General features: G+C 43.2%; 2 protein-coding genes across 3 annotated transcripts in view; one reads left to right on the forward strand and one right to left on the reverse strand.

The window, feature by feature from the left end:
* The first annotated feature begins 5,913 nt into the window (after positions 1–5,913).
* Positions 5,914–7,168, forward strand: LOC141059772 (gap junction alpha-3 protein-like). Its single transcript, XM_073555895.1, has one exon. The coding sequence runs from the start codon at positions 6,069–6,071 to the stop codon at positions 7,140–7,142; it is 1,074 nt and encodes a 357-aa protein (XP_073411996.1). The 5' UTR covers positions 5,914–6,068; the 3' UTR covers positions 7,143–7,168.
* Positions 7,169–19,163: 11,995 nt separating this feature from the next.
* The window catches only part of ZMYM3 (zinc finger MYM-type containing 3), a 123,660-nt gene continuing 118,057 nt past the window's right edge, over positions 19,164–24,766 (reverse strand). For both annotated transcript variants that reach the window (XM_073556173.1, XM_073556174.1), the window contains exons 24-25: positions 23,019–23,136; positions 19,164–20,408 (exon numbers count right to left, since the gene is read on the reverse strand). In XM_073556173.1, the coding sequence (XP_073412274.1) occupies positions 20,210–20,408; positions 23,019–23,136 (317 nt within the window). In that variant the 3' untranslated portion in view covers positions 19,164–20,209. The remainder of the gene's footprint in view (positions 20,409–23,018; positions 23,137–24,766) is intronic.

The following is a 24,766-nucleotide window of genomic DNA, read 5'->3' on the forward strand; positions in this document are numbered from 1 at the left end:
TGATGATTTTTCTTGGATTATTTTGTGAAACTTGGCAACAGCCCTTCTGCATAAGAGTGCATGTCAATAAACCTACAGGTAAATAGGGGTGTGTAGCAGCGGATATTTAGGGTACAAAACAATGATAACATGCCGTACATTAGGAATGCAGCATTTGATTATTATTATTATTTATTATAGCACCATTTATTCAATGGTGCTTTACGTGTGAGGAGGGGTATACATAATACATACAAGTACAGTAATCTTAAACACTACAAGACACGACTGGTACAGGAGGAGAGAGGACCCTGCCAGCGAGGGCTCACAGTCTACAAGGGATGGGTGAGGATACAGAAGGTGAGGGTAGAGCTGGTCGTGGAGCAGAGTGGTGGATCAGTGGTTACTGCAGGTTGCAGGCTTGTCGTGAGAGGTGGGTCTTCAGGTTCTTTTTGAAGGTTTCCATGGTAGGCGAGAGTCTGATATGTTGTGGTAGAGAGGTCCAGAGTAGGGGTGCACTGATTCTTTATTAATGCACAAATCTAACAAGATATAGAATATGCAAATCCAATCAGACGAGGTTACACGTTAGGGGAATGTGCTTTTTTTTCCCTGGTCCATTTGCTTGTAAAACAGCTACAGCAAAAAAAAACAAAAAAAAAACACACCATAAAACTATATATTTAATCTTGTACGAGAAATAGCAGTAAAAACTATGAAAAACTATGAAATAATTGCAGTTTTGTTATTCTTGACTCAAAAAATTAGTATATTAAAAGTGATTACAAAGTCATATGTATTCTAAAAAAAATATTGTATTTGTTTATGCATGGAATGACGAAGGTCGTATGTGGCTAAAACGTTGCAATTTGTTTTACTGTTTGATCTATAAAGACATAAAAGGATTCATCAGAGTCATTATTCCGGTGCCTTGGATACATTTTGTCATATAAATAAAATAGTTAGTACTTTTTTTTTTTTAACTCTAGCCCCCAAAAACAAGAAAACTGTTTGTTTTTTTTCTTTCGTTTGTTTGTTTTTTTAAAGTGATTTTTTTTGTATGAAAAAGTAGTAGAACATATATAACATACATGGTAGCAACATAATTGTATTGACACACAGTGTACACTTACAACATCCCTTAGGCTGGGGTCACACTTGCGAATGAAATGTGAGAAACTCGCGCCTCAGCACCTGGCACTGCCGCCGGCACTTGGACCAGAGTGTGCGGCTGCATGTCTTTCTATGCAGCTGAACGCTCTGGTCCGAACTGCCGGCGGCAGTGTTGGGTATTGAGGCGCGAGTTTCTTGCATTGCATTTGCAAGTGTGACCCCAGCCTTAAGGCTCATTCACACGTCAGTATTTGGTCAGTATTTTGCATCAGTGTTTGTATGCCAAAGCCAGGAAGGGAACTTACCGAGAAAAAAATATAGTTGAAAGACTGACTCCTGTTCCTTATTTTGGAGACATTCCTGGTTTTGGCATACAAATACTGATGAAATACTGATCAAAAATACTGATGTGTGAAAGAGGCCTTACACTGCACGGTGAACTATGTGAAAAATGTAGGAAAAAAAAATCTCCAAATTTAATGTTTCTGTTCATGCCTACTACTTAAAAAAAAAAATAAAAAAAATAAAGAATTAACACTGATCAAAAAGTGGTATGCACCCAAAAATGGTAACAGTAAAAGTACAATTGCTTCAGCGAAAAAAACAAGTCTTAATACAGTGCTACAGAAAAATAAAAAAGGTCATAGCAGAATATAGTGACAAAAAAAGGATTTTTTCTTTGTAAAGTCATTTATTGTGCAAAAGTAGCATAGCATAAAAATAAATTTAGTATTGGTGTTTTAGTATCAACCCACAGAATAAAGCTGGCATGACAATAATATCAAATGTTGAATAGTGATAAAAGAATAATGTAGAATTGCAAGGTTTTTTTTTTTGTATATTTTTGGCCACCCAAATCATTAATAAAAAAAAGTGATGAAAACATTATATGTACCACAAAATGGCATCAATGAGCACCACAACTTGTCCTGCAAAAAATAAGTCATCGTATACCTCTGCTGATGGAAAATTGTTAAACTTATGGCTCTCAGAAAAAGGCAACCCCTAAAAACAATTTATCTTTTCAGAAAGTGTACAAAAATAATAAAACAATTTAAATTGCTTTTTTTAATACTCCTTCCCATAAAGAGGTAATAACTGGTAATTATTAATATTTACAGCTGTGGCAAAAAGTATTGACACCCCTGCAATTCTGTCAGATAATACTCAGTTTCTTCCTGAAAATGATTGCAAATACAAATTCTTTGGTATTATCTTCATTTAATTTGTCTTAAATGAAAAAACACAAAAAGAATTGTCCTAAAGCCAAATTGGATATAATTCCACACCAAACATAAAAAAGAGGGTGGACAAAAGTATTGGCACTGTTCGAAAAATCATGTGATGCTTCTCTAATTTGTGTAATTAACAGCACCTGTAACTTACCTGTGGCACCTAACAGGTGCTGGCAATAACTAAATCACACTTGCAGCCAGTTGACATGGATTAAAGTTGACTCAACCTCTGTCCTGTGTCCTTGTGTGTACCACATTGAGCATGGAGAAAAGAAAGAAGACCAAAGAACTGTCTGAGGACTTGAGAAACCAAATTGTGAGGAAGCATGAGCAATCTCAAGGCTACAAGTCCATCTCCAAAGACCTGAATGTTCCTGTGTCTACCGTGCGCAGTGTCATCAAGAAGTTTAAAGCCCATGGCACTGTGGCTAACCTCCCTAGATGTGGACGGAAAAGAAAAATTGACAAGAGATTTCAATGCAAGATTGTGCGGATGTTGGATAAAGAACCTCGACTAACATCCAAACAAGTTCAAGCTGCCCTGCAGTCCAAGGGTACAACAGTGTCAACCCATACTATTCGTCGGCGTCTGAATGAAAAGGGACTGTATGATAGGAGACCCAGGAAGACCCCACTTCTTACCCCAAGATATAAAAAAGCCAGGCTGGAGTTTGCCAAAACTTACCTGAAAAAGCCTAAAACATTTTGCAAGAATGTTCTCTGGTCAGATGCGACAAAAGTAGAACTTTTTGGGCAAAGGCATCAACATAGAGTTTACAGGAGAAAAAAAAGAGGCATTCAAAGAAAAGAGCACGGTCCCAACAGTCAAAACATGGCGGAGGTTCCCTGATGTTTTGGGGTTGCTTTGCTGCCTCTGGCACTGGACTGCTTGACAATGTGCATGGCATTATGAAGTCTGAAGACTACCAACAAATTTTGCAGCATAATGTAGGGCCCAGTGTGAGAAAGCTGGGTCTCCCTCAGAGGTCATGAGTCTTCCAGCAGGACAATGACCCAAAACACACTTCAAAAAGCACTAGAAAATGGTTTGAGAGAAAGAACTGGAGACCTCTAAGGTGGCCAGCAATGAGTCCAGACCTGAATCCCATAGAACACCTGTGGAGAGATCTAAAAATGGCAGTTTGGAGAAGGCACCCTTCAAATATCAGGGACCTGGAGCAGTTTGCCAAAGAAGAATGGTCTAAAATTCCAGCAGAGCATTGTAAGAAACTCATTGATGGTTACCGGAAGCGGTTGGTCGCAGTTATTTTGGCTAAAGGTTGTGCAACCAAGTATTAGGCTGAGGGTGCCAATACTTTGTCTGACCCATTTTTGGAGTTTTGTGTGAAATGATCAATGTTTTGCTTCATTCTCTTTTGTGTTTTTTCGTTTAAGACAAATTAAATGAAGATAATAATACCAAAGAATTTGTGATTGCAATCATTTTCAGGAAGAAACTGAGTATTATCTGACAGAATTGCAGGGGTGTCAATACTTTTGGCCACAACTGTATGTATTCCAAATAAGATGCCACCGACAAACACAACTTATCCCTTAAAAAACAAGCCCTCATAACTATGCCAAAAGCATGAATCTAGTAATTGTACCACGTAAGTCATCTAATGGTCATCGTTATTGCTACCATTCATTCTCCAGTGTCGATCATTGTGGGCCTGTGACCAAGAATGGATGTGCTGCCGAGAATACTTATGTCCGCATAAAAGCTGTGAGTGACGAGTCCTGTTCTGTCGTTTAATCAGGACATGTTTATACAGGGCAATAATCGGGAACAGACTTTTAAATGAACCTTCATTCAATCAATCAATCAGCCGTCACCCCGTATATACAGCCTTACTGTAAAACTATGAGGCCTACAAAAAATGAAACTAGGAAATTATTTATTTGTTAGGAATCTGGTCATTTTTTATACCATTATCAGCTAGAAATAATTTCTTGCACAATTTCTTTTAGAATAATGTCTATTCAGTTGCTGCCTAGCTCAGGTGATTAAAAGGTCCAAGAAGTGTTCCTATTGCTGGAAATTATTGGGAAAGAAGCCTTCCACCAAATGACCAATCGTAGGGTGGCTACTAGTGATGAGCGAGCGTGCTGGGATAAGGTGTTGTCTGAACATGCTTGGGTCCTAACCAATTGTCTTTGGCGTTCTTGAATACTATGTCCGAGTCCCTGCAGCCGTGAGACATGAGATAGCCCCATTTAATAATATAGCTAATGCATAAGTGGGTCCGCTGGTAAATCAGCGGAAAAAATGGAAAACTACAAGTTAGTTTTGCAAAGGTAAATCCAACGCATGTGAATAAAAGCCTTGGTATCATCTCAGACATTTAGATTCCTATATTCAGGTAAATGAATGAATACCGTAACAATGTTTGATTTAAGAATATTTAGGTTATTGTTCACATGCTGCATTTTTACAATTTTGTTTTTCCAAGCAACGTTTTACTGTCTCGGCAAATAGAACGTCACAAAGGAGGAAGAAAAAGACTGGGTTTTTCAATGTATCCGCGCTGACCACACAAGGACAGAAATAAACTTCAAAGCTTTATTGTGCCAATGCGTTTCGTGGCAAATCTGCCACATCCTCAGGGCCAAAGAATTACAGTATCTGATTACAGCAGTGGTTTTATACAAAACCTTCATGACATCACAATTACATGCAAAAAGACATCACTTCCAAAGTGTAATTCTTTGGCCCTGAGGAAGTGGCAGATTTGCCACGAAACGCGTCGGCACAATAAAGCTTTGAAGATTATTTCTGTCCTTGTGTGGTCAGCGTGGATACATTGAAAAACCCGGTCTTTTTCTTCCTCCTTTGTGACATTGGTGTCTACGGGAGTCTGCGGTAACCACTGGTTCCTTTTACATTCTGCAAGGGGTTGTGACTGTTCACAATCTGTAAAGATGAGTGCACAAACCATGTATTGTCACCCAAAAAAAATCACTTTTATCGCCCTATGTGCACTCTCTTTCCTTAATGGAAAATGGAATGAGAATTCTGAAATCTCATGCACGTCTTTTTTTTTCTTGTAGATTTGAAACCTTCAGCATGTCAATTCTTGTTTCACCCAAACAAATGGGAAAAAAAGCATAAAAAACAGAAAAATGCAGCGCATTTTACTCATTTTTTTCTGCCAGCACTCCAGTATTTGCAGCAGCTTTTTGTTCTGCAAATAATTAAGGTGTGCACATTGCCTTATGTAGTTTTTCTAACCATCTTTGAAGATTCATACTTTCGGAATATAACAAACATTTGCTGCAAGCAATGGACACAATACAGGAAATCCAGCTGGTAAAGCTAATGATTGACTGACCACCAACACATGGATCTCAAGCTTCCTTACTTGACAGACACTGTAAGCAAAATAAAGCTGACACTTGTGAGGTGCTCTGGAAGGAGAGGCTTAGAAATTCCACAGCTCGGTGCAAGTATATATAGAAAAAAAAAAACCTACTCTAAAAATAACAAGTAATACATGAGGGGGAGGGGGTTGTTCAGAGGGTAGCGATGAGACCTGAGGCCAATATTCAGAAGGTAGTCAGACAGGAAGACCCCTAAAACAGGACAGACTGGCTGCAGTGCTTAGGTTCCGCTCTAAGTAAGTAACACTGAAGATTACATTGCTTTTTTTTTTAAATTATTTTGGGAGAGGGAACATGAAAGGAACACGTCACTGATCACTTTTTGGTTCTTTACTAGGGTGAGATGTGACCAATGCTCAAATGGGAGACTGGAACTTGCTAGGGAAACTTCTTGAGAAAGCGCAAGAACATTCCACTGTCGTGGGCAAAGTCTGGTTGACGGTCCTCTTCATTTTCCGAATCCTCGTCTTAGGATCGGCGGCAGAAAAAGTTTGGGGAGACGAGCAGTCTGGATTCACCTGTGACACAAAACAACCTGGTTGTCAGAATGTGTGCTATGACAAAACATTCCCCATTTCACACATTCGCTTTTGGGTGCTTCAGATTATTTTTGTATCCACTCCAACTCTCATCTACCTAGGACATATCCTACACCTTGTACGCTTGGAAGAAAAGCAGAAGCAAAAGGAGAAGTTACGTCAAAGCAAGGAAACCACCGAGAGCGACAAACAGCTCCTTCTTGAACCAACTAAACCCCCAAAACAACCACTGAAAGATGAAATGGGCAAAGTGCGTCTGCGAGGGGCGCTGCTGCGCACGTACGTTTTTAATGTGCTTTTCAAAACTTTGTTTGAGGTAGGATTCATTGTGGCACAATATTTTCTGTATGGGTTTCAGCTACAGCCACTCTACACATGTAGCCGGTGGCCATGTCCTAACACCGTGAACTGCTATATTTCACGTCCTACAGAGAAGACCATATTCATTCTCTTCATGTTGGCCGTAGCGTGCTTGTCTCTGCTGCTCAACCTGATTGAGATTTACTATCTGGGGTTCACCAAGTGCAGACAGGGCCTATCGGGCTCACAGTACGAGTCAGTACCCAAAGTTCCAACTAAGACTGGAAGCATTACCCATACACACATTATTCCACATTACCCCCACTACTCTCCATCAGAGAAAGGGTCCACTTTTAGTCCATCTCTGCCATTTCCCCTCTCCTCCACTAAGAATACTCCATCCGCCATTGAAAGCAGCCAGGCTGCAAGGAAACAGAACCGAGAGAACCAGGCTGTTGAACGCAACGGTATTCCAGAGATGAATGTAGCATTAGAGAGCGGGAGCGACCTGGACCAGAACGAGCAGCAGAGACTACAGAGCAGAAACAGCAGGCAGAGTAGCACCAGGTCAAGGCCCGGTGTACTGGCTGTGTGAAGTGTGCAACTGGGGGAGATACAAGAAGTGATGTAAATGAAAATGGCACTGCTCATGTTTTCAGCATGTGACAGTACTGATGATATGGAGCAGTGAGTGTGTCTGTGTACAAGTGTCCTGAGATTTAAATATTTATAACATTCAATAAATATTTTAGCTGAAGCTGCTTTCACTCCAACGTATCAATCTGGTGTAAAGAATAACAGGCTGTGGCATTATATACAAACTGTAAGTCTGTGTGAACGAATCAACTGGCGAATGTGTGCAGAAGCTTGAAAATCAGAATACTAAGGGTATGTGCACACGTTGCAGATTTGTCTGCAGAATTTTCTGCACAGAATCTGCATCTCTTGGCAGAATCCGAAGGTCAAAATCAGCGCGTTTTTTTTGCAGAATTTGTGGGTTTTTGTGCGGCTTTACTGCAGCTTCTTTGTAGATTGGCATGCGTTTTTAGTCCTGTGGATTTCTTTAATGGAGCGGGTGTAAGAACGCATGCGGATCCACAAAAAGAATTGACATGCTGTTTAAAATAAACCTCTGCGGATTCCGTGCGGAATTTTCCGCAGCATGTGCACACCTATTTTTTTTCTCCATCGTTTTACATTGTACTGTAAATCACTTGCGGATCTGCAGCAAATCTGCAATGTAATAAGTGGTAAAAAAAAATTCAGCAGAACAAGACTAGAGGATCTGTGAAAAGTGAGTGCATCCTGTGTACAGGAGCCCACAACTATCTGGTGTCACACATGCTTGTCTGTCTGCGCACATGGATTTTCCATGTCAGAGAGGAGTGATGAGACGGCAGGAGCAGACACAGGAAAGGATTATTGGTGCACTGTGCAGCCATCTCTGGGATCCGATTCCCTACAGATCTGCAACATGGGGTCGCTTCTATGGCCCTCCTGTAATGTTGGTGTGAGAGCGGAGAGATGGCAGAGGATGTGCGTGTGGAAGTCTTAATTGTAATTTCGTGCTCATTTCAGCAATTCACAAACCACACAGTCGAGAGCTGCATGCAAGCATTATAATTAGTGATGAGCGAATGTGCTGGAATGAGGCAATATGGGAACTTGCTCAGGTGCTGACCGAGTCCCCGCGGCTGTATCTCTCCCAGCTGCAACACATGCAGGGATTGCTTAACAAACAGACAATCCTTGCATAGACTGCACCTGTCAAACAGCCGCGGGGACTCAAATATATTTTTTGAGCACGCCCAAGTCACTCAGTTAGCATCCGAGCCTGCTCCGATAACACCTTATCCTGGCACGTTCGCTCATCAATCTATTCTAGAGTGTAAACAGGTGGTAATAGGAACTTCCATCATTCCTATGGGGGCTGGTTCCATTTCTAAGACCCCAACATATCAAATCTTTTGGAATGTACGGTACTTTTGATATCATAAAATCTCAGATGGTAAGACCTCTTTAAAGTGGTAGTCTGGTTTTCTGTTAAAAGTCTGCAATAAGTCTACATATGCAGTTTGCATACATACAGTCACGTGCCAACTAGACAAGCTCGGACTTGAGCAAGTCTAGTCAGAATGTGACTATAAGTATGCAAATCACATAACTGCAGTCATGTGACTGCCCACTCACAGAAGCATCACCAGGCAATCTCGACGCTGTGTGGTCCGTGCGCTGTAAGGATTCAGAAGTCTGCAAGTTTTATTGCAGCTTCTGAGCTTGGTGCAGTTCAGGATAAAAGTCACAGATTCTGCTTTTAGCATGAAGAAAAACACAAAAACAATAAAATTCAAAAACACTCGAAAAAAACATTAACAAAAAAGATGCACATATGATATGACATTTGTTCTAGTACAATTTATGCCAAAAAGTTCATGACCTAAGAAAAAATGTACATGACCGCAGGAAAACCAAAGTCATGTTTTGAATTAATTATGCATATTTAACATTTCCACAAAATAAAATGCTCTGCTGAAGCCCATTATTATTATTCCAGCATACAAATAGCTTCATGGTGGCTCAGCAGAGCTGCAATGTGCCAGGACGTCAGATGCAATAAACGGTGAGCGTAATGGAAGCGCTCCGGGCGTGGATGGGAGAGGCCGTGTGTGTAAAAGGCTGTGTATACGATTATGTTCGCAGAAACAAATATTCCGAAGAAAGGAGAAGGACGTGGTGAGGATAGATAACAGGAAATTCTATTTGGAGAAAGTCAAATTTACATTTTCTATCATAAGTGATTGCATCTCTGCCAAACACCTTCTGTTTTTCCTGTCTTTGCCTCGATCGCACTAATAATCACAATCAATTTCTTGCACTAATATATGTCAAGAGTTTAGAGAAAATGGTAAATGGATGGAGATACACGGGTAGGGTGCCGCTTCTGCTGATGAGTCACAGCCATGAAGAGGAGGAAGGAAGGAATCCGGCACAACCAGCCAATGTTAAAATCCAGTTTATTCAGGAGCCATTAAAAACAAGGATCCAAGGAAACCGTATAAAACCTGATGTGCTTGTGGCTTGGGGGGAGGAGTGTTTTATTTTTTTTGATCGTAACTAGTGATGAATGAACAAGCTCGGATAAGGTGTTATCTGACCATGCTCAGGTGCTAACCGAGTGTCTTCAGCATGCTCGAAAAATATATTTGAGTCCTCACACTTGCCTGTCTCGCAGCCGTTCGTAAATCCCTGCATGTGTTGCACTAACAGCCACGAGACATGTAGCCGCGGGGACTCTAACATATATTTCAAGCACGCAGTCGACACTCGGTTAGCAACCGAGCATGTTCGCTCATCACTAATCATAACCCACTTGCAAGGAAAACACACACGAGAGTGACGAATCGGCGAATACGGATACCCCCCCTCCGTCACCAATCTGCGACAGAGCTTACAAAGTCGTATCTCTCTGGCGCCCCCTCCCGTTCCCCTCAGGTCAGTCAGGGAACCGCACCTAGGATAAGTAGTCGCCAGAGATGCTGCCCTGTCATGTACTGGTTATCGGGGCACTCTGCAGTGAGGGCAGTATATATATCACCAGTCCCAGGAATATATATATGGGAAAAAAAAGAGAGCGCTCTGGGCCGTCACCGCCAGGGTCCCCCAATAACACCAGAACGGTATGCTGCCACCAGTTCCTCGTTAGATGTAAGCCCGGTCCGTTAACAATCTTATAACGAGTCAGAAACCAACCCCAGGTAGCGTATAAGTACTAGCCAAACTCACGGATGTGGGAAATCGGGTTTCAAGATAAAAGAGAAGCCCAAAATTAATTGATATTTTAATTGCCGTAAGGTGCACTAGATGTTACAAATGTATAGAGAGAAATATAAAGAGGTTACAGTCAGAAGTACAGATAAAAGTAGGGTACAGGGATAGCAGTTAGCTGCATGTGTCACGTTATCGTTTTTATCACATGTGGGTGAGAGGTTCACGTATCCAACAGGCACCTTCTTAGTTTCAGGCCCGTCTCCACACGTGACGTGACGTGCAGAACAAAAGACAAAGGTGTGTATTTAGCTTTTAACCCCTAGCTCACCAGCTCCCATATTTACCACCGCCCCTCTGGGTTGGACCGAATTCTGCTCTCTTGATCTCCTAGCTGAAATAATTTCCAATATCTAGGATGGGTCATAACTTCCTAGTGGGAGGTCCAAACGGGACATCTGACGTCTCAACGGGTTCATTGGGGCAGGACCGATACAGAGAGTCCAAACCTAGGTCGGCTAAGTGGTTCTGGAGAGCCAGTATCGACAGCTAGAGAAATATGAGATGCAGGGGTGCGTGCGGAGGGCTCCCAGGGTTCTGATGGTATATTGGACTTACCCGAGATTCACGGTACTCTCGTAATTCATCTGAGTGTGGGTACCCAAGTGTCTGGAGCTTCCTTTGATGTTGGCTGCCTTGCACAATAGACAGCAGGGGGTCCCAACGCTGCCCCTTCTCTAACACGTGGCTTCTAATTCTCTGGCCATTTGGCAAAAGTTCTGTTCTTTTGGGGATTTGTGTACTTCTCCCAAGGGTGGGGGTCACTTTAGGAGTGGAGGAAGATCTCTGGACAATATATTTGGCCTGAATTAATAAATCTAAAATGGAGTCTCCCTCGTCCCTCACACCACTTTATTTCTAACATTGCATGGGTTTGTGGATGATCTCCTTTTTGCGTGGGTTGGGGAGCAATCATTGATTCCAGATTTCATCCTTTATCTCAACTTCAAGAATTTTTGAGACTTACGTCCAGTAAACCCAGCAACCAAGTTTCTTTTCTTGGTCTTATACTCACTGGTAGTGTTACATTTGCACTTGGCATTGTTGAAACATCAGTGTACAGATGAGAGAATTTTGACAATACCACCTTATTCTCCAGCAGTTGCCGTCCACGACACACTATCAATGCCATTTCACATGGACGGATTACATGGGCCCAGCGCATCCATTCCAGTGATGACACCTTCCTTATAGGAGGGTTTTGTCATTGGTAACAGAATTGCAGACAGGTGTTATGGCAGGCACAGCGCTAAACAGGCATTCAGGTATATCAAAAGCAAATCTAGACATGGTCTTCTATTTAAATTTAACAGTCAGCACACCGGTTCACAACATGAATGCCATACTATCACTTTCTCACACCATACAGTTCCATCAGATTATTTTAAAATATCTACCCATTATTAACCAGGTTGATATCCTTCGGAAAATTATGTATCGGGGCTGCAGGTGTCGACAGACATGGTTGTTCGTTGGGTACTATGCTTTCTCCCAGCTTGACTCGGTCTCCGCAGCCATTTACTTGGCTTTTGGCCAGGGGATTCTACAAATGTTCAGGGAGTCGTTGCAATGTATGAACTTTTACAAAGGAAAGAATCCTTTTCTCTACCACATGGTATGAATCACATTCTAAAATCTTTCATCAATTGTGATTCCCCTCATATGGTTCATTGTATAGAATGCTGTTTGTGCAATGTCAGGTACATTGGTTGTAAGACCAGGAAGCTCAAAAAGTAAATAGCAGAATATATAAATATTAGCAAAAAGGACAGCACCTACTCAGGTGTGGCCTGGCACTTTACTGCCATCTACAATAGTGACTTATCACATATTGAGTTCTATGGTATAGAGAATGCGCTGTGTCCACCCAGGGGGGAACCGGCGAAAGCCCTTGGAGCTATCACTTCTTTGCGCGTAATTGGCATTTACCAAAAATATATATATATGTGAGTGTGTGTGTAGCCACACTAACTCCACACGCAAAGCCCCATCCACACAGCCCACGTTGTTAGCACACACAGGCGGACACACATTCACCTCGAAAGCCACCCTGCAAAACCCACTGGCCTGTGGCATCACAGCAGCTGCGAGCTACAATCAGGCAGAGTATCAGTGTGTGGCAGGCACAGCCACATCTAGCTCCGTCGTATCTAGAATGGAGTTGGCTCCTGTGAGGCATGACATCATGGGAAAGGGAGGAGCTTCATGCATTACCCCGCTGTGCACATGTGGGGTGAAAATGAGAGGAGCGAGGGGGGAAAATGATAGAAGTGAGGTGTTGCTGCAGTATGATGCTATGTAGGGAAGAGTGAGGCGCTGCTGGAGACTGTGTAAAAGGCCACATTCACACGTTCAGTATTTGGTCAGTATTTTACCTCTGTAATTATAAGTCAAAACCATGAGTGGGAGAAAAATATAGAAGTGGTGATGTGTTTCTAAGGTACTTTTCATCTGATTGTTTCATTCCAAGTTCAAGCTTACAAATACTGAGGTAAAAATACTAACCATATAACGTGTGAACTAGGTCTAAAGGAAAAAAGTGTGGTGCTGCTGAAGAAGTAGGTTGTGTATACGATACGTTTTATTACAATTAGTGCAATTTCTCTCGGGATCAAGTGTTTTAAATTGTATATGGAAGAGGAGTGTGAGGTGTTGCCGGAGGAGGTGACCATTAAGGAGAAAAGCTGTGCTGCCGAAACACCAAGGCTACTTACCGGTAGCCGTTTTTTTCCAGAGCCCATGACGGCACACAAGAGAGGGGATCCGCCCAGTCAGGACAGGAACCCTACTGAAGATAAAGGGCGGTACCTCTCCCTCGCTTCAGTTGGTTTACAGAGCATGAGAGTTCCCCGGGTTAGTACACATGGTAAAACTATTACCACATTATATTTAACTAAAAAAGCACCCAAACTACAGTGCACACCAAAGGAGTGATAAGGGGGGGAATATACAGGTGCCGTCATGGGCTCTGGAAAAAACGGCTACTGGTAAGTAACATTGGTGTTTTCCAGTCTCCCATGATGGCACACGAGAGACTTTTGTAGAATAAGACACCTTAGGGAGGGACCACCGCTTGTAGCACCCTTCTACGAAAGGTTAGGTCAGTAGAGGAAGATAGATCAAGTCGGTAGTGCTTAAAAAAGGTTGAAGGTGAGGACCAAGTAGCGGCTTTACAAATCTCCTCAATCGATACCTCCGCCTTCTCTGCCCAGGAGGTAGCCACGGCTCTGGTGGAGTCAGCTTTGATGCCTTCTAGAACTGGAGCGCCACTTGCAGAGTAGGGCAACATAATGGCCTCCCTGATCCATCTGGCAATGGTACTCTTAGCTACCCCGTACCCTTTTCTACTAGCATGAAAGGCTACAAACAGGGACTGATCTTTCCTCCACTGACTAGTTATTGACATATATTGTAATAAGGCCCTCCTTACATCCAATGTATGGAACTTTTGCTCTCCAGGGTTTCTAAGATTATTACAGAATGATGGCAAGGAGATCTCCTGAGTCCTATGAAACTTGAGGACCACCTTGGGGAGATAGGCCGGGTCTGGTCTTAGAACCACTCGGTCACCCAAAATCTGTGTATATGGAGGGCATATAGACAGAGCTTATAGGTCGCTCACTCTACGGGCCGATGTTAAGGCTACCAGTAATACAGTTGTAAGTGTGAGTAGTTTTGGTGACAGCTCTTGTAATGGTTCAAAGGGATCTTTGGTTAAAGCCTCTAAGACTAGATTCAGGTCCCAGGGTGGTATCTTTCGGATAATGACCAGCCTCGAACTGCCACAGGACTTTATGAACCGGGACACTCACCTATTGGATGCTAGGTTGAAGTTATATAGGGCCCCCAGAGCTGACACTTGGAATTTGAGGGTGTTAGTGGCTAACCCGAGTTGCAACCCTGACTGTAGAAATTCTAGGATAGGTCCCACTGGAGCTACAGTACATACCCTAAAGGTTCCCCCAGGAAGTCTAGGAACTTTTTCCACGTTCTACCGTAGATTTTGGATGTTATAGGTTTCCTACTCTTCAACAAGGTGGAGACTAACCCTGGTGAGAATCCCTGGCGACTCAGCAGCACTCTCAAATTCCAGGCTGCAAGATGGAAGCCCTTCACCTGAGAGTGAACCACTGGTCCCTGGGAAAGCAGGTCTGGAACCTCCGGTAAGATCCATGGATCTGTCACTGACATGAGTCTCAGAAGGGAGAAACAAGGCCTCCTCGGCCAAAACGGAGCTATAAGAATTACTCTCGCTTGATCCTCCCTGATTTTCCGGACTACTATCGAGATCATTGTTATCGAGGGGAACACGTAGGCCAGGGAGAACTTCCAGGTTATTTGTAGGGCATCTACTGCAAAGGGGTATTCTTTTGAATTTAGTGAGAACTTTCTGACCCTCCTGTTGCGTGAGGTGGCGAACAGGTCTATTTCCGGTTTGCCCCAAGCTTGAACTATTTGTTGGAAAACTTGGGGGTTTAGTGACCATTCCCCATCTTAGGTATCTGCGACTCAGGAAGTCTGCTTGTGTATTTTCGACACCCCTTATATGCAGTGCCGTGATGGATAACAGATGTTCTGCTAACTGGAAAAGTAGATTTGATATTTCCATGAGGCCCCGAGATCTCGCTCCCCCCTGGTGGTTGATGTGAGCTACCACTGCACAATTGTCCGTCATGACTCGAGTGTGGCGGCCCTGAAGCAAGGGGATAAAATGTTTCACGGCTTTCTCTACTGACCATAGTTCTTTTACATTTGAACCGTGATCCATTTCTAGCGTGGACCAGGTTCTCTGTATTGAGTGAGATCTCAGATGTGCTCCCCACCCTGTAGCACTCGCGTCGGTTGTAAGGATTTCCTCGACTGGTTTCTGCCACGGGACACCGGCTGTTAGATGCTCTTCTACAGTCCACCAGAGTAGGGAATCTTACAGCCATGGAGAGACATAGTTCGCCCTCTAAATGACCTTCTGTGCTGACAGAACTTCCCACTGCAGTTGTCTTAAGTGGTACTGTGCCCATGTTACCGTGGGTATGCATGATGTCAACTAACCTAAAAGGGACATTGCGTTCCTCAGTGTCATAGCCGGCCTTTGCATTGCTGTGCGAGCTAGGCCCCTTATCTTGGTCACTTTGTTCTCTGGTAGGAGGCAGCGCTGTCGCTCGGAGTCCAGTATTAACCCTAGGAAGGATTGCACTTTCACTGGTGTTAATTTTGACTTGGAGATGTTTACTATCCATCCTAACCCTATTAAAGTTGATATCCCTTCCTTCACTTGGTGTGTGCAATGGGTCTCAGACCTCTCTACCACAGGGAAGTCATCCAGGTATGGGACGATCACTATGTCCCGGGAACGAAGAAATGACATTACTTCGGCCATCACTTTGGTGAAAAGTCTGGGGGCTGTAGACAGGTCGAATGGAAGGGCTGCGTATTGGTAGTGTTTGACCTGACCTTGGACATACTCTCAAGTACTTTTGATACTCCCGATGGATTGGGATATGATAGTAGGCATCTTTTAAGTCTATCACAGCCATGAGGCAGTGCTGGAACAGGATTTTTGTGGCCGTATTGATTGACTCCATTTTGAAGGAGCAATTGTCTACCCACTGATTGAGTCGCCTCAGATTGACTATGTTCCTACAAGAGCAGTCTGTTTTTTGTATTAAAAAGAGGGGGGAGTAAAACCCCCTTTCTTCTTCTTGAACTGGGACTTCCTGTAGGACTTGTTTATGCACTAGTCCCAAGACTTCTGTCTCCAGGGCCAGTTGTTGCTCTTGGGCTTTCCTTCGGGGTGTCATTATAAAGGTTTGCCTGGGCGGACGGGTGAATTTTATTTTTAAACAGTCATTGATTATGCTTAGGACCCATGTACAAGGGGAGAAATTTACCCAGGCGGAAAGGAAGAGAAAGCCTTCGCACTACCTCCAACCTGATGTCATTGGGGAGATTTTTTGGAGGAAGTAGAGGGCCCTTTAAACATATAGCCCGATGCTCTCTTTTCTTTAAAGTACCAATTCTTCCTATCTCCTGGGGGACGACCCCTGTTAAAGCTTCTCCGAAAGGGCTGCTTTTTGGGTTTTCCCGGAAATCGGGGAAAGCTTTTCTTCCTATCCCCCATATGCTCCAAAATTTCCTCTAGTTTTTTACCGAAGAGGAATTGGCCATCACATGGAATGGAACACAGACTATGTTTTGATGGCAAATCCCCCGGACTCCCTTTAAGCCACAGGGCTCGTCTTGCCGCATTTGACAAGCTCGCCGCTCTGTTAATCTCGCGGAATTTGCCGAGGCATCCGCTAGGAAAGCCGCTGCTCCATGTACCAGTGTCAGATTAGACAGTATTTCTTCCCTAGGAGCTTTATCCCTGATCTGGTCCTCCATTTGTTATAGCCAGACCATGAGGGCACGGGCGGTACAAGTACCAGCTATTGCCGGTTTTAATTCACCTGCTGATGCTTCCCAGATATGTTTCAGGAAACTATCTGCTTTTATCAAGCGGGTCTTTCAGCACGCCAGAGTCCTCTAATGGTAGGGATACCATTTTTGAGGATTTAGCTATGGCACCAATTTTTGGCATTTTTTCCCAGGTTTCTGAGTCTTTTTGTTCGAATGGGTACCTCCTTTTTGATGTAGAAGGTAAGGCACCCGACCTCTCCGGTGTTTTCCATTCCCTGTTAATTAAGGCCCTTATCTTATCATTTACAGGGAAGGTGCGTTTTTTCTTTTCCTCCAGCCCTTCAAACATAACATCCTCCAATGACTTAGGCGTCTTGCAGACCTGACAGCTTTTCCACATCCTCTGTTGGGAAACACGGACGGCCCCCTATATCGCTGTCCGAGGAGGATTCTGAGGACTGAGTAGAGGAAAAGGAGGCGGAGGGGGACAGGGATTTTTCCCGACCTTCCTGCACTAGAGAGGCCTCTGAATCAGAATCCCTTTTGCGGCTTCTTTTATCTGTCTTTTTGAGGGCTGCCTTTAGGGACCCTTTCACCTCCTCTTGTATTATAGCCGTAAGGCTAGTGACAAAATCAGGGGTTTCATCCCGTATGGTTTTGTTTATACAGTCAGCGCAGAGATCTTTCTGCCACTGAACTGCCAGCGGGTTTCTGCATAGGGCGCATTCTCTATTCTTTGTTTTACCGCTAGACTTCCTCGACCCCTAGTGATCAAACAGAAAAATGGAACCCCGTTACCATAAGGGTGACATTCACGTAGATCACTCACCACCCACTGTCAATCAAAGCTACCGATCTCGGAGGCTCATCAGATGCGCTTGTGACATTTTTTTCTGGATGTCTCAAGAGTCATGCCGGTCGTGTTTACGACTGCCGCTCCCACCACTCGAGCAGCTACTCCTGGTATGCTGGCCGCTCGGCAAGGCATCTGGCGAGAGCTCCTTCTGTCCTTCTTGCCCTATTTCCATTGTGAAGTTTTGGGCATGACTGCGTCTTCTGTGGTCATCCCTCTTTTTAAGAGGGATCCACTGCACTCTCCGCCTCCTCCAGTGCCCATTGGCAGCCCCTCCTCCACGATGATTTGCCAGTCGGCGTTTTTTTTTCCTTCATGGGCGCCGCCATCTTGGATCCGGCGCCACCCCCTGACGTCATGCGAGCCCGCCCATTCCCAGCGTGCCTTGCGCGTGGTCAGATGGGCGCGACCCGGAAGCGGCCGCCTCCTGGAGCTCCCAGAAGCAAGCAGAAGGGGGAGGGCGGCGCGGCAGAGCCTCTGGACCCCAGGCCGCTCTGCACATACGCCAGCTCGCACGCTGAGGCACCGGGGGCTTCCCCCTCCCGACACACAGGGCCCGCCTGATCTTCCACGCCGGCATGGGAGAGGGGCAGGTATGTGTGACCGCTGTCTTCAGCACACGGGTCCCTGTCAGGACAGGAAACCCAACTGAAGCGAGGGAGAGGTACCGCCCTTTTATCTTCAGTAGGGTTCCTGTCCTGACTGGGCGGATCCCCTCTCTCATGTGTGCCGTCATGGGAGACAGGAAAAAATGCTGTGTATAAAGGAGGAGCGTGAGGTGCAGAAGGCTGCTGTGTAAAAAGAAGGAGCATGAGGTATAAGGCCCCTTGGCTGCCACCGCTAAAAGTCGCATTGGCAGTCGTTAAAGGGTTAATGTGTCTAAAAAAAAATTTTGCTTAAAAAAATGGCGCTGGATGTATTTATGTGCAATATAATCATAATTTATTATAACTAACCACCGTTAGTTACTATGTCCTGGCTCTTCAGCGTGTGTGTGTGTGTATATCTCTCTCTCTATCTCCTGTGTGCGTGCTTGTGTTGCGCCAGAAACGCATCAGTTTTATACAGTTTCCTTGATTCTTGTTTTTAATGGCTTGTGAATAAACTGAACTTTAACATAGAATGATTGTGCCCGATTCTCTTTCCGCCACCATGTTGGATATTTAATCTCTGCTGGAGGTCTCAGACACATTAATTGACAAACTAGCGCAGTTGTCTTCAGCCATGTGATATATTAGATTCTCCAGCAATTTAGTTATACAGCGAAGTGTATAGGCACGGCTTCTTCTGGGGTTTATTTTGGGACATGCATGTGTGAAGACAGCAGCTGAATGTACACTGGGGTCTACACAATCTGATGGGTGGGCGTCAGCAAACATCAGACAGTTTCAGAACATCTCACCACAAAACTTTCGATAGTTGAAAACATTCCACGTTCTGCAGCCAGACATCTCTCTGCCATGGATAGACTTGGTAGATTAGATGTGGCTAATAATGGCTAGTTCTGGCATTTTTATAAGAAATGCATATCCACTCACAAAAGGAAATTAAAATCTTTATTTTCAATGAAACTTTCCCACAAACAGGGCTGTCCAGGACCTAGCACATGACAATTGAGAACATGGGGCGAGTGCTAAGGGCAAATGCATAAAAACTGTATGTACATATTTGAGGAGCAGCCAAACCATTGAACTGGATAAAAAAAAATATGTCAGAAGAAAAAAATATTTATCTTTCACACTCAAAGAAAAAAAAAAAAGCCCAATTGTCATTTAAAAAAAAGTCTCCTTTTAACATAAAATTGCCTTGAAGGGATATTGGTCAACTATGAAGACACAAAAGCTTGAAAGATGGCAATTCGGGCTCTCCCATTATGAAGACTGCAGACGTTCACACCCTGTCTTTTGTGAAAGTTAATGTGGAGTTACAAGGACACTTGCTGGCCAATAGTAGAATTACAAAATGAGTGAGAAACCAATGATGGAGACAGTGGAAAGTTTTAAGTGAGGACTATCACTGGGAAGAGTGAGCGTCAGCTCCAGAAAGATGTGATGATTTGGAAGAAGTTCGTTAAATATCTTGACATGAAACGATAATGATCATTTCGGTCCTAGACGTGCCAGTGAGGAAGTTATGAGGGATCCCCAAATTAGAAAATTCATAAGAAGGAGGATATACGGTGTAACTGAATGCACCGACAGGTGGGATAATGTGAATCAGAAGCAGGAAACCCTACTATGTATCGGATGGTAACAAAGTTCTCCATGATGCTGGTCCTATTGGCCTGAATTCAACTGTATCTAAAAAAATCCACAAACATCAGCAGCCCACTCCCTCCAACATTGTCTTCCTATGATGTAAAAGATGGGAGGACAGAACACTGACAGATCACTCCAACACAAAGCTTTCGGTAAGGTGTGGTGGGTAAGTGTCCAGCACTATTTTGTGCTCGAATATGTGGTAGTAGATGAATTCCGAAACTGAAGTCCCTTATCTTCGCCATTGGTCTTGAAGTTCAGAATGGCATGACTGGTGAGCTCACATTCCATTACAACTTTGTCATTGTTCTTCCCCACCCGTGTGTCCATTTAATCAGTGTCCTCGCCTATACTGCCCCCTCGTAACTGTTCTTCATACACCTCTCTCACTGCTAGAATACGGCTCAGCATACTCTTCAACATGTTTTTGTCCATTGGAATAACAGAGTACCAAAGAGGAGATTCTGCCACGCATGATCGCACCGGTTGCAGGTAGAATACATCAGCATGGTTTCTAAGATTTTCAGGGCTGTAGAAATGGGACAAAAAAATTGAGTGAAAACAAATTCAAATGTCAGTGCATCTCATTGAAATGGCCACATAAAGAAGAATCCTCATGCTCCCATCAAAATTTGTATCCTCTTCATATATTGCAGTCATAATATTATACAGTACAGCACTATGCACCAGGACTGTGGAGTCGGTGCTCATTTTGGTGGAGTCGGTATAAAATGGACAGACTCCTAAAAAATATAATAAATTGGGTGCAGTAGTTCAATGCAGAATGTGCTGAATATTTTTTCATAGGAATTTGGGAAAGTTATGAAATGTCCTATAAATGACTGTTCTATTCCTGATCTAAGGCTACATTCACACACAGCGTTTTTTCCTGCGTTTTTTGAGGATACGTTCTTCAGCTGCAAAAGCAGATCAGCTTTTTAAAAAACCGCATCACCTGAAAGGGTTTTGAGCTCATAGATAATGTTTTAAACAGCAAAAGCAGATTAGAAATCTGCTCTATCCATATCTGTCTATCCACATCTTATCTGTACCAAAAAGAATGAAAGCTGGGTAGCACACAGACTAACACTCCCTTTTTTTTTTTAGCACCAGTCAGGTACACCTCATAGCTGCCCAAAAGGACGCCCAGGAAAGGCATTGCTTGTCTTCAGTAACACATCAACATCAATTGATAGTTGGAATAAATAGACTGCATTCACCACATCTTAAGGTGCAGGCTTTATTTTCAAATGTAGGGGTGTGCAGTATGAGATTCCGCGGAACAGTATGAGGTTCTGCCCCCCCCCCCCCCCCCGTCCTAGGTTTGATCCTGGCTTCGCCCATGGTGTGAATGTAGCCTGAGGATCTAGGCTTTGTCTTAGCTGAGATAAGTCATAGTGTTATTATATTTATAATATATATATATATATATATATATATATATATACACACACACACACAGTATACATGTAATCAATATTACACAGTGTATTACATATTTACATTTTATTACAGTTTTTTGTGTTCTAAAGTTGTATTCCAATAAATATATCTTATGTTCTATCTGAATATCTTGACTATTGTATCATAAAAATGATTAAATGTCTGATGTTCACATTGTACTACAATAAATTTTTCACTTAAACATAAGCAATATATGTGGGAGTCGTGGAGTCAGTCGGTGTAAGGGAAATTGAGGAGTCGGAGTCGCAGGTTTGGCTTACCGCCTCCACAGCCCTGCTATGCACTTGCTCATTTTGCCTTTCTACCCAGATAATTCCTCTCTTTACCATCAGGTCTATGACATCACATGATTAAAAACCGAACTGGATCCTTCTAAGCTCTATGTAGAAACAGGAGGTCAATTTTCCCTGTATGAGTCATAAGTCACTGCAAAAGTCCCTGACAGGGGGAGGAGGAGCTGCTGGGTCAGGAGGTGAAGAGGGGAATGATTAGGGCAGGGATAATGTTTCTATATAGAGCAGAAAAAAGAGAATTATCTGGGTAGAAAGGCAAAATAAACAATTGTAAGTACACAGGGCTAAAGCTTACAGCCTGCAATGACCTCGCTGCCTCACTACCTGAGCTACCGCCTCACAAACACCGTAGCTGCTGCAACCCCCCAACCTACTGCCTCCTTCCCCACCATCCTCTTCCCTCTGTACCAATCTGTCATTGTTAGTTTTTTTACTGTAAGGCTATGTGCACACGTATGCAGAAAATTTCTGCATAAAAACAGGACTCCCCAGAAAACGCGCGTTTTTTCCCGCGCGTCCCCAGACACATAGAAAATAGGCAGAAATGTGGAATTTACAGCAAAATTAATGAGCATGCTGCGTTTACCGCAAAGCGTTTTTTTCGCTGTAAAAAACGCATCAATATGCACAAAAAGTGCAAAATGCATTAAAATGAATGGGAAGCTTCTTTTAAGCGTTTTTTGAGCTGAATTTTTGGTAAATCCGTGGGAAAAACGCGAAAAAACCGCTGTGTGTGAACACAGCCTAAGTGATATCTGTAATTTGTATGTAACTCCTTCTCATGTACAGCACCATGGAATCAATGGTGCTATATAAATTAATAATAATAATATGATCATTGCAATATATGAAGATAAAAACCTTGATGGGAGGAGGAGTGCTTCTTTAAATAAAATGAAGTGCAAAAAAAACAAAACATGGCCATACATATATTGTAGTTCGTCCAAAATACATAGCTTTCCAATATCTTGGGAGGCTGGAAATGAGATCTCCCAATCTTATCCTAATGATATGCCATAGCAATACATGTTGTAACATGAGTGACCGTGGTTTACTCTCTGGGGTCCATTGCGACTGAAGAGTAAGGACGATGGGTATAGGACATTTTTTCCTGCCAACCTGTGCCAGCTGTCTAGGAGGTCTGCAATAAGACTCAATTCAGGTAAACGAGCGTGTACTGTGCAGCGAGGATCGCTGTGCAGGGAAATGTAAGAACCACAGAACTAGCAATGGTGGGGAATGGCTCTAAAAGGATGCATCAAAGTAGAGTCTGGAGACCAGAGTAGTTTTGGTAGCATAGCCATAAATGTCCATTTAAAAGCTACATTTATCAGGTGCAGATTGCCAGTGTGTTATAGACAAATTGTGCTCAGAAGTCATACCATTTAGAAAGGTAAAACTCATAAAACTTGACAGGGCATCGGAGAGGGTTCATCTTATTCTCATGCTGCTCCAATAATGGTTGCTGATCATCGTCACGTTTTCGCTTACCTAAACTTTCTTGGGGGCAGAGAAACAAAGAAAAGTCATTCACATGGTGCCACCAGCTCGGAAAAGCAGGGATGAAGACAAAAATAAATAACATATAATTCAATTTATTCATACAATGCAATATACGCTCCTGTTTAAAATTTCTGGGCAGATGTGAACAAATGCTGTAAAGTAAGACCGCTTTCAGCAATAAATGTGTTATTAGCTCATTGCTGTCAAGCAACATTCAAACTGAATTAACTAAAGAGAAATGTAAGTCGGATCAATAGTTGGTGTGATCCAGTTCACCAGTTACAGGAGGAGTGAGGGTCCTGCTCACAAGTATACAATCTATAAGGAAATGGGGGGACACTGGGTATAAAGTGCTTGTCATGTACGGTCCAGCCATCATTATAATAAATGGAGGTTATGCTATAACGCTGCGTGATCCGGTCATCAGCTACTATCTGTACAGGTACAGTTACCAAGTGCTACTGGGTGCATGGAGGACAAAAATGATCTTTTCACCCTCAATTCTTATTTTTCCAAGGGTAACAAGACCCTAACAGATATTGAGCAATTTTTCCTGAGTGCGCTGATACCCCACTTGTGGGGGTAAACCACTATTTGGGCGCATGGCAGAGCTCGGAAGGGAAGCAGTGCCATTTGACGTTTTAGGCTGAAATTGAGATCGGACACCATGTCGCGTTTGGAAAGCCGCTGATGTACCAAAAAAGTAGGAACCCCCCACAAGTGAAACCATTTTGAAAACTAGACCCCCCCAAGGAACTTATCTAGATGTGTGGTGAGCACTTTGAACCCCCCAGTGCTTCACAGAAGTTTATAACGCCCGAGCGTGAAAATAAAAAAAAAATCGTATTTTTTCCACAAACATGATCTTTTTGTCACCAATTTTTTTATTTTCCCAAGGGTACAAGGAGAAATTGGACCCCAAAAGTAGTTGTCCAATTTGTCCTGAGTACGCTGATACCTCATATGTGGGAGAAAACTACTGTATGGGCACACGTCGGGGCTCGAAAGGGAAGAAGTGACGTTTTGGAATGCATACTTTGATGGATTGGTCTGCGGGTGTCATGTGCGTTTGGAGAGCCCCTGATGTACCTAAACTATTGAAACGCCCCACAAGTGACCCCATTGTGGAAACTAGACCCCCCCACGGAACTTATCTAGATGTGTGGTGAGCACTTTGAACCCCCAAGTGCTTCACAGAAGTTTATAACGCCTGGGCGTGAAAATAAAAAAAATATTTTTTTTTTCCACAAAAATGATATTTTTGCCCCCCAATTTTTTATTTTCCTAAGGGTAACATGAGAAATTGGACCCCAAAAGTTGTTTTGAAATTTGTCCTGAGTATGCTGATACCCTATATGTGGGGGTAAAACACTGTTTGGGCGCATGGCAGAGCTTGGAAGGGAAGGAGCACCATTTGACTTTTTCAACGCAGAATTGGCTGGAATTGAGATCAGACGCCATTGTTGCATTTGGAGAGCCCCTGATGTGCCCAAACAGTGGAAACCCCCAATTCTAACTCCATCCCTAACCCCAACACACCCCTAACCCTAATTTCAGCCCTAACGGGAAAATGGAAATAAATACATTTTTTTTTTATTTTATTTTTTTTCCGTAACTAAGGGGGTGA

The sequence above is a fragment of the Dendrobates tinctorius genome, unplaced genomic scaffold (assembly GCF_039654945.1).
Source record: "Dendrobates tinctorius isolate UK_male_01 unplaced genomic scaffold, ASM3965494v1 ptg000231l, whole genome shotgun sequence".
Lineage (NCBI taxonomy): Eukaryota > Metazoa > Chordata > Amphibia > Anura > Dendrobatidae > Dendrobates > Dendrobates tinctorius.